Consider the following 10,050-nt stretch of genomic DNA (forward strand, 5'->3'; position numbering starts at 1 on the left):
TTCCCACCACTGGGTGAAGGTTTATTTGGGGAGGTGTGAATGCACAATCAGACCAAAAAATGCAACTCTGGCTCACCTGAAAAACAAGGTCTCAGTTCAGTTGAAGTGAACTCTGGTGCGATTCAAATGCGTATGTGAATACCAAGCGGACCAAGCAGGCCACTCCAAAAGCAGGAAGCGTACTGTAGTACAGGGCATTCTGGGTGAATACAACTAAAACAAATACATGAGGCTAGCGCTAGCGGGAAAAATGTCTTATGGTCTTCTACCAAAGACAAAAGAGAAATCCTTCAACCGCTGAAAGCTAACATCACTCCATATTTGTTTACATTTTGTGAAGAAGGAAGTTGCGCTCATTGTCTTCTTCAGAGGTTTTCCTATTGTTTTCTTCAGTGGTTTTTGGTGCAGCGCCACAACAGGTGAAAGGCGAACAAGTTTTTTCAAAGGGTTTGATGCGTTTGACCCAATTTGGTGTGAAAGCAAACCTCACCAGCTGAAAATGTAACAATGTTCCAATTTTGGTTCTTCATAGAACCAAGTCCACTGGACTATCAAGTGTGAATGATTGCTTGATTCTACAGACCTGGCAGTAGTCAGCCATGATTACTGAGTGTGGCTAATGAAATTAAAGCTAGCTTTCTCAAAAATGGTGTTGTTACAATTTATTCATGATCTAACAAGGTGGATGATTACTTTTCCGACTTGGGCCAGGTTTGTTTGCCCAACTTTTTTTCCTCCTTGAACAAAATCCTCTTTTCAAAACTACATATTCTTATCTTTGTCTAATAATATCATTTGCATGACCATCTGAAACATTTAACTGAGACAGGAAAACTGAGTTTACTTGCTTATTGCTAAAGCATCTTTCTGGTTAGTACTGATAAAAGCATTATTTGTATCCCTAAACAATTATTAGAAGTATAAGTATTCCCAATGAATACAGTCTTTAATCTTGTTTTGTGGATGACTGTTTTCTTTTTGCTGCCTCTCAGGGAAAATCAGCAGATCTATCCGACTTAAATCTGAAGGTAAGGAGATTCTCTGCCACATTACTGAGAAAAGAATTCACATGGATTCCCTGGCTGACCACTTCATCACAAACCTGTCTGTGGCATCTTTAGGATATTTGCTCAGACTGCCCCGCAGGTCCGCCCGGACCGCCCGGACTACCAGGGGTCCCAGGAGATAAAGGACACCAGGGACCTCCTGGAAAAAATGGCCAAGATGGATATCCGGTAAGAACAAAGCCGTTACCCGGGTCTCATAATTCTAAAGTTCTCCCTGGCGATTTAAAGTCTATTATAGTACCTTTTCACATCTTTAAGAGTTGTGTTATAAAGTGTGTCTTCACTAAATTCACCCTTTGTGACGAATGAGGTCCGAGCTTTGGCATCATCTGTCACTGTAGCTGTGACGGATGGCAAGGCTCTGTCTGCATCATTAGTTGCGCCTCCTGTGGGGGGCAACGGTGAACTATTAGAACCCACCAGTGGAGCTCTGCAATGTCTGCCTGGCCAGAGACTGATGGCTTTCTGTGCTATTACAGGGGCCCCCTGGACCAACTGGACTTCAGGGGTCTCCTGGAAGTGATGGCGCGAAGGTAAGTTTACTCACTGGCCTCAGTCTTATTGCTCCAATGGGAGAATCTAATAAGTTAATCATAAGTTGGAAAATTCATATACTAGGTGACATGGTATCAAGATCTCTAGCAAAACTTAACTTAGACTCACATTCCTTTACAGCAATTTAAAGATTTTTTGTTTCTCTACAGGGCATAAAAGGGGATCAAGGACCTCCTGGAGGTCCTGGAGACAAAGGAGAAAAGGTATATTCATCATGAGTGCTCACATTTTGTTATTGGGGGTGTGGGGGGTGTTAACTGGTAGTACAAAGCAAAATATTGCATAATTGTGAAGTGGACTGAATACATTTTCTTAAAAAAAAAAAAAAAAGATAAAATGCATACTGCCTTTGTGTTCACTCCATTGAATCTGAATTCTATTTTGCTGCAACCAAAGCTGAAAGACTTTTGGGTGGTATGTCTTTCTCTTTATTGAAAACAATGTCAGACCAAACTGCACATGGCAATACGGCAGACATGTGCGTTCGCTCTGTCTGAGCAGAGAATGAACACCTGCTTGCAACTACCTACATCAAGGCAACACAGATTGTCACAGAAAAAGTAACAAAAAGTGTAGCGCAAAGGGTTGCTTGTTCTGTATTACAGTAGGGAGATTTGCAGAAGAAAATATGAAATTCATTCAAGGACAAACTGGGCAGCAGTGTGAATGAATAAGTACAGAACAACCTAAACTCAAATCTTTGACAGTCTCCTTCAGCTTTGTACATGTTGATGCATTCATTCTCAATTATGTTTTTAGTCTGGACTTTGACTGGGCCATTTTAAAACATGGATATGTTTATCCTAATATATATATCATACCTCTGTTTGTATTTGGGGTTACTGTTCAACTAGATGAGTCTTCTAGTGGGTTTTCTTCTAGAGATTCTTATATTTTAGATCATCCATCTTCCCTGATAAAATCTATCCCTAAGGGATGATGGTGCCACAGTGGAGACTGTGTGAAGTACTAATTTTTAATTACATTGATCTCATCTGACCAGAGCAGCTATAATAGCAGACAGTATTGACCAACATTTAATAGGCCTTTTAATGGATTAATTTCAGCAATCTGCTTATCTTTCACAAATGCCAGATTTGTGGAGTGCACCAGGAACCTTTTGATTGCTTCTCCAGGCTTATACTAAAGTTTAGAGAAGCTCTACATCCCAAAGCTAATAGCTAAGGCTGTTAGCTTTAGTAGACATGCATATCTTAGAGATGCAGGAGAATGACATATTGTTTTGTAACCTAACCCCCATGTGTCCTTTGACCTTTGTGGTGTGTTCTTTGACCTTTGTGGTGTGTCCTTTGATCTTTGTGGTGTGTTCTTTGACCTTTGTAGTTTGTCCTTTGATCTTTGTGGCGTGTTCTTTGATCTTTGTGGTGTGTCCTTTGATCTTTGTGGTGTCTTCTTTGACCTTTGTGGTGTCTTCTTTGACCTTTGTGGTGTGTCCTTTGATCTTTGTGGTGTGTCCTTTGACCTTTGTGGTGTGTTCCTTGATCTTTATGAACTTAAACACATAGGTGGGCTACACTTACTAATTAGGTTGCTTCTGAAGACAGATTGGATTGGTGAGATGGGATTTATGGGCCCTTTTAGATTTTATTTGTATGAAAAGGTAAACATCATGTCGTCATTTCCTTTCTGCTTGGCAGCCATACACTACATGGAATTGGTCTCTCACGTAAAATTCAAAAACCTTGACTTTTTGTAATTGTAGCAAATTGTAGAAAAGTTAGAAAGTTATGAATACTTTTCTAAGACACTACAGCTGAACTGGGTAGCTGTGTTTTAACCACCGCTGCTTTCATCACAGGGCCATCCAGGACCCCCTGGCCATCCAGGTCCTGCAGGATTAATGGGTGCTCCTGTAAGTAGCTTTTTTATAAATAGTGATCAGTATTTACAGAACAAGCACAATTGGGATTTTTTGCAAATCCACATTTATTTGGTGCTACAGCATGGTTTTCTATTTCTGTTGACCTTCACTGATGCTACATCTTTATTCTTTAGGGTAACGACGGCCAACCTGGCCAAGTTGGACCCCCAGGCCCTCCTGGAGAAAAGGTCAGGCTGCATTTGCTGTATTCTCCTCTCAGAATGTTCATTTCCCATATGTCATTTTGTGCAGCCTCTAGCATGTAGGTCAGCCAGCACGCGCTGTAATAGCAGCTATTAATCATTTCTTGTTTTCCTCTGGTGACCACGGCGTGTTTATTTTCTCCAGGGCAAAGAGGGACTCAAAGGAATCCAAGGACCACCGGGTCTTCCCGGCTTGATAGTAAGGGAAAAGAAAATTTTTATGTATTGTGACAAAATATTTTACACTAACTGAAGATGCTGAATGACCATTTTTGTAAACATTCAGGGTCAGCCTGGGAAAATGGGAAAAGATGGCAGACCAGGTGAATCAGGAGAACCTGTAAGTAGGCAAAACTAACCCAACCAATATCTGGTATAATACCGTCTATAAAACACGGTCTAAATTGTGTACACAGACTCAAAGCTCTACTGACACCATTTCTATCATTTGTTTCTTTCCTTCCAGGGGAAACAAGGTGAACCTGGACCTCCAGGAAACCCTGGACTCCGGGGACTCCCTGTAAGTAAGCAACACTAATCGGATTTGATAGAAGAAGCTTCCAGAGTGCCAAATGACTAACGTTCTGCTTCCTCTGCTTCCTCCCAGGGCTTCAAGGGCCACAGAGGAGAGTCTGGACCTCCAGGAGAAAAGGTAGAAGTTGTTTTTCGAGTGCTGATCTTAAAAAGAAAATGAACATACTGTACAGGACAGCAGTATGAATATTCATTTTGGCCTTTTGATGAAGCACTCAAACCTTTCTTTTTTGTTGAAACATAATTACACCACAAACAACTGAAATTAACTGTAAAACCAACAATTTGGTGCAGAAGTTTGCTTTAAATATGGATTTGTTGTGAATTTTATTTAACCATAAAGACTAAATATGTCCATATGTCCAGAACCTTCACAGCATCACACATTTAATAAAAGTTGTGTATCATTCCAATGTGTTGAATCTGTAGCTCTTCTGTAAAATCACTGACGACAATTTCCTCAAACCGCAGCAAATGTAGCTGCTTCTAAATGGGGTTTGTTGCTCTAAATGTTCACCTCCTTCGCTGCCATCATTCTTAATGACTTATCACATAAACAAACTTACTCACATGTGATTTTAGTTTCCTTTCTTAATGGAAACATTGCATTTGCAAAGTTGTGTTGTTTTTTTCGACATTAGCAGAAAATGGACCAAGATTTGCGGACATTTGTAATGGAAATGCCTCAGTGTCTCTGTGAGTCTGTTGTTTCTCACTGTTGTTAAAGTTGTGTCCCCATGAGATTTTAGCCTATTCAGAGTTTTAAAGCCAGGAATAGTCTGTGCAGCACTGTGATGTCAGACACCTGCTCTTTTTCTTCACACACACACTCGCACACAGCCACACACCAGCACGCACACACACACACACACCTCTATTAGAAGAAGCAGCACACCTGCTGCTTTGCCACTAACACAGCTCAGCACACCCCAGCAGGAAGCTTGGAGCCACAGAGACATGAACAATGGCACGGCTCATTACTGACAGATTCTCAGGGAGCGGCAGCGCGGCGGCCAGGCTGCGGGCCCCGCAGTGGGCCCCACAGCGGGCCCCGCCGGTCCACACTGCAGATATCTTATTAGAGACAGTGCAAAGTGTTGTTATAGACAATGCATTGCTTAGCTGCTGCCGTCAACTGTCAGTCAGGTGAAATCTCTGCACACTGTCACCCTGAAGGCAAAATTTAATAGGTAATGTTCGGTAGTGTGGACTTGGCTCAAGGTTTCATTATAGCTTCCAGGTAAATGATGGTTTATTTTATATAGCCACTGTTCTGCAACTGTTATAGCTATTTTTGTTCACTGTGTGTTTTTCCTAATGTTCCGCACAGGGAGAGGATGGGAAACCCGGGTCGGCAGGACGTGACGGCAAACCGGGAAAGGAGGTTTGGAAAATTTTGTTCAGCAGAGCTGGTGTTAAAGTTACTCACATACAGATACAGGACTTTTATACAGTGTGCTGCAGATGAAAAAAAATCAATACACCTTTTCAATTCAGTTCATTTATAAAGTGCCAATTCACAGGAAATGTCATTTTGAGGCATTTTACACAAAAAAGTAATTTCAGTCCATTCCAATTTATCCTAGTTATTAATTAGTGCATAATACTCAGCTTATTCTTCAAATTATTAAAGAAAATCTATCTCAGGAAACCCAGCAGATTGCTGGAAACGTAGAGCATTGTACATCTGTGCACTGCTTTGTGTTGGTCCAATAAATAACATCCAACCCCCATCCAAAAAAACCAAAACAAAACAAAAACAAAAAACAAACTGAGGTTTGCCAAAATGTGAAATGGCCTCAGGGATGTAAATACTTTTTCAATCCACTTTAATCTAATGAAATAAACTAATTAGGACGGCAAATGCAAGGCCAGCAAAGATGAGGGCGGATCACCAGAACTCATAAAAATTCTAAACACAACAAAGGGAAATGCTTGCCAACTCTTCCAGACTCCCAATTACTTAAAGCAGAAAGAGAGCAAGAAAAAGAAAAAAAAAACCTCAAAACATCAGAAACAATACCTCTGGTGAACACTTCCCAAACTGCAAACAGTTTCCATTTTATTATCCATTTAAACTGTAGTTAGGATTTTCTGCATCACATCATTTTCCCCAACTACAGACCAATTGTTCAGGGTTCCACAAGAACCCTCAGGCAGGAGAGACGTAATACTCTTTTGGACAAGTATGTCATTAAAACTTGAAGCATAGAGGTTTTCCCATTAATGAAAGGATGAAATTAAACATTGATGGTTGTTTTGCAGGGCCCCAAAGGCCCTCCTGGCCCCGAGGGACTTCTTGGACCAAGAGGAGAGCCGGTGAGTGTTTAATGCAGACGACAGCAACAGAGTCAAGCAGACTGATGGATTAGGGTCATTAACAACCGACACTCGCGTCATTTCTTCAGCTCTTCATCACCGTCAGCTTCACTTGTTTTTTCATTTTTACACTCCAGGGTAAACCGGGTGAGCCGGGACCTTCTGGAAAATCAGGACTCCCTGGAACGCCGGTGAGTAACTTCCTACAGCTTCAACGGCAGTCCATCTAAACATTGACATTTGTGTTCTGGTGTGCTTCATAAACTCTGCAACTAATTTAGAAGACAAGAAAATCTTTGTTATCCAGAACAAAGTTGAACAATCATCCAAAAAGTTCTCAACAATACATATTACTACGCCTTTACAGTAGCTGAAAAACACAAATAACACAACCTGTGCTGCAGCAGATACTCTACATGTCTTAGAAAAAAATAATAAATATGAGACGCAGTTGTGAAGGAGTTGTGGGGGACGCATCGAAAAGCTCTAAAGGACACTTAAGAAACCTGGTGTCAGATTGTGATGGATGCCTGGAGGGAACGTTGCTCTGAGCTGGAAGGAGTCGTCTTCTCCCAGAGTGAGTCAGAAATGGCTGTGGCTGATATAAGATGAGGCCCGGCACAGGTAACGGGTGGAACCGGACCGCCTCCTGGGTTGTGCATCAGATGATTGATATGGTTGTTGGTGAGTCAGAGTCATCCGATAAGGTGAAATTCATGTATGCATGTGGGATTTTGTGTGTCGCAGCATAAATCAAGCCTCGGTACAGACATAAAGAATTCTCACCTGGAATCCTTAGATCTCTGTATGAGTATCGCAACTGGAAGCATTTTACACATAGTTGTTATTAAGACCTCATCACATGGACAAATATTAAAAAAAGATGTTTTCAAAGGTTAGTTATTCAACTCTGTTGTTCCTTTTCTTCACAGTTTGCTAGAATTTGATTAAAGTAAAAGTTGCAAATAGTTTTTATTCTTTGTAAAATAGAACTGTCCACAAGGGGTCTACCATTCCACACGTCTCTATTTCTGAAAGCTCTGAAACAATTAGTCTGATTAATCATAATGACTTCATGAAGGCAGAGTTTCAGAAAGAGCAGTTTTTAAAGAGACGGAGACCCAATTTCAAGGCGCTAAATTGCAAAGTTAGATTTTTTTTAAGTCATATTTGATATATATAGCATTGTTACAACAAATGAAGTCAACATAGTTCCTTGATTGTGTTATAAAACAGCACTATGTGGCTGGTAAACATAGTACTGGCCCTTTAAGCCACTCCAGCATTACTGACTGAGATGATAGATATGGTCGATAGAAAGACCACACCTGTCCTCGGCTCTGCATGTTGTCTGTAAATATGAGTTTTAATCTCCGAGCGCAGGCCAGAGGATTTTCTCCTGAGAATTTTTTTTCATCCAGGGCGTAGCTGAGTGTAGCTATGGCGTAATCTCACTGAATCCTTTTCGAACACAAATACAATATCGTACATGTGATCCATGTGACAGACAGCCACATCTCTGCTGTTCAACAGGGTCAGAGAGGAGACAAGGGAGAACCAGGTAACCCTGGGTTACCAGGCTTCAGTGGGCCCAAAGGACCTGAGGTGAGTTCTGGATTAGTATCAACTTTATCTTAGGTTGGCAGAAACCAAAAATTTAAGATTAATCACACATTTTGTTCTGATTATCAGGGTCCACCTGGACCCGTTGGCCCTGAAGGAAAACAGGTGAGGATTCCTAATGAGAACTACATTAAAGAATAAAAAATGTCCTCTGGATAGTTCATTCATATATCTGCTTGTCTGCTGTGTTTCACAGGGAATGCCAGGTCGACTTGGAGATCGAGGCCTTAGAGGAGATAAGGTAAGTATGTCTATGTCTCCATTGACTGTATAATTTCACAATCTAATATTTCTTAAAAAGATTCATTTAATGGAAACGCAACAATTAAAACTCATTACACGTGTGATTTTAATTGTGGTTCTTATTTAATGGAAACAGCACAATTGCAAAAATATGTTTCTTCAACATTAGTGAAATATTGACAAAGTTTTGCACACATTTGTAATGGAGGAGCAGCTGATGAGAACAAGGGCAAGAAAACCAGGAACTAAACTCTTAGGGACATTTACCCTAACATGGACTGGAAATCAGAGGCAGTTCTGTGTGAAAACTAGAAGACATTCTTAAAGTGGACAACAAAACTCCCACAGCGCCCCACGCACAGACGAGATGAATCGGTCCACGATGCTGACTCTGAGTCAGCTTTGGAAATCCTGACTCAGGCATGACCCAGATATAGAAGAATACACGGTGGAAGAAAAAGCACACAAAGCCTCCTCAGTGGGAAAATAATAGTTGGGAACATTATTCTTTTATGTTGAACAAATAACATATTGTGATAAGCGATGGAATTTAGAGGATAGCCTAACTTTATGCTGTGTGTTATGTGGGCATGGCTTGTTTTTGTATATATCACGATAGCAAATGCCATAGATCACACACTGGATGGAAGAAAAAGTCTGCACACCTCTGTAAAAATATGAATTTTGTAATGAAGACAACTAAGACCTTTTAAAATCCAAGCTGGAACTTGGCTAAAACAGATTTTTACCCCGGGACACAGAGGTTTCTAAAGATCAAGTGATGTAATTATTCAAAGGTATCAGTCAGCAGAAGGAGACACAAAACATATATAAATACCATTTTCAATCATCTTTTAATACACACTCCAACTGAGGTTAAGCTGATTATGAAGACCACAGTATATGAACTCATCAAACTTGGGTTGAATTATTCTACATTGAATACAGATTCTTAAAAAAACCATTTGAATTATGATTTCTATTTCTCTCAAACATATTAAACTCCTGATTCTTGTGAATCTAATACTATGTTATTTTCATTACCCGTTGTAATAATGATCTTTGGCAAGACAATTTATTTTTCAATAAATCATCAATTTTCATGAAGGCCATGAAAATTGAAAAATTTTCATAGCTACAAGCCCGGTGAGAAAACCCTTATAACATGAGTGTTTATTTTATTCCTGAAAATAATGGAGGAAAAATATATATGAAAACATATACGAAAAAACCCCCACCACATTTTGAACACGGATCAGTTATGTGGGCATTTCAATATATATATATATATATATATATATATATATATATATATATATATATATATATATATATATATATACTGCTCAAAAAATAAAGGGAACATTTCACTTTAATTTTGTGTGTGGCTCCAAATCCAGGCCTCCATTGGTTAATAAATTTGATTTCCATTGATGATTTTTGTGTGATTTTGCACATTCAACTTTGTACAGAACAAAGTATTCAATGAGAATATTTCATTCATTCAGATCTAGGATGTTATTTGAGTGTTCCCTTTATTTTTTTGAGCAGTGTATATGTAAAGGGTCAGTTTGAAATTATTTCTATATTTTGGCTGGTCAATAAAGTGCACTGAGAAAGTATT

General features: G+C 39.7%; 1 protein-coding gene across 1 annotated transcript in view; it reads left to right on the top strand.

Moving 5' to 3' along the window:
• The window catches only part of col22a1 (collagen, type XXII, alpha 1), an 86,473-nt gene that overhangs the window by 68,567 nt on the left and 7,856 nt on the right, over positions 1-10,050 (top strand). The window contains exons 45-60 of the mRNA XM_015047794.1: positions 993-1,028; positions 1,122-1,235; positions 1,547-1,600; positions 1,772-1,825; positions 3,442-3,495; positions 3,639-3,692; positions 3,853-3,906; positions 3,994-4,047; positions 4,174-4,227; positions 4,315-4,359; positions 5,572-5,625; positions 6,507-6,560; positions 6,698-6,751; positions 8,094-8,165; positions 8,253-8,288; positions 8,380-8,424. Coding sequence (XP_014903280.1) covers positions 993-1,028; positions 1,122-1,235; positions 1,547-1,600; positions 1,772-1,825; positions 3,442-3,495; positions 3,639-3,692; positions 3,853-3,906; positions 3,994-4,047; positions 4,174-4,227; positions 4,315-4,359; positions 5,572-5,625; positions 6,507-6,560; positions 6,698-6,751; positions 8,094-8,165; positions 8,253-8,288; positions 8,380-8,424 — 888 coding nt within the window. The remainder of the gene's footprint in view (positions 1-992; positions 1,029-1,121; positions 1,236-1,546; positions 1,601-1,771; positions 1,826-3,441; positions 3,496-3,638; positions 3,693-3,852; positions 3,907-3,993; positions 4,048-4,173; positions 4,228-4,314; positions 4,360-5,571; positions 5,626-6,506; positions 6,561-6,697; positions 6,752-8,093; positions 8,166-8,252; positions 8,289-8,379; positions 8,425-10,050) is intronic.

The sequence above is a fragment of the Poecilia latipinna genome, unplaced genomic scaffold, assembly GCF_001443285.1.
Source record: "Poecilia latipinna isolate Pla-1442-1.1 unplaced genomic scaffold, P_latipinna-1.0 Scaffold843, whole genome shotgun sequence".
NCBI lineage: Eukaryota > Metazoa > Chordata > Actinopteri > Cyprinodontiformes > Poeciliidae > Poecilia > Poecilia latipinna.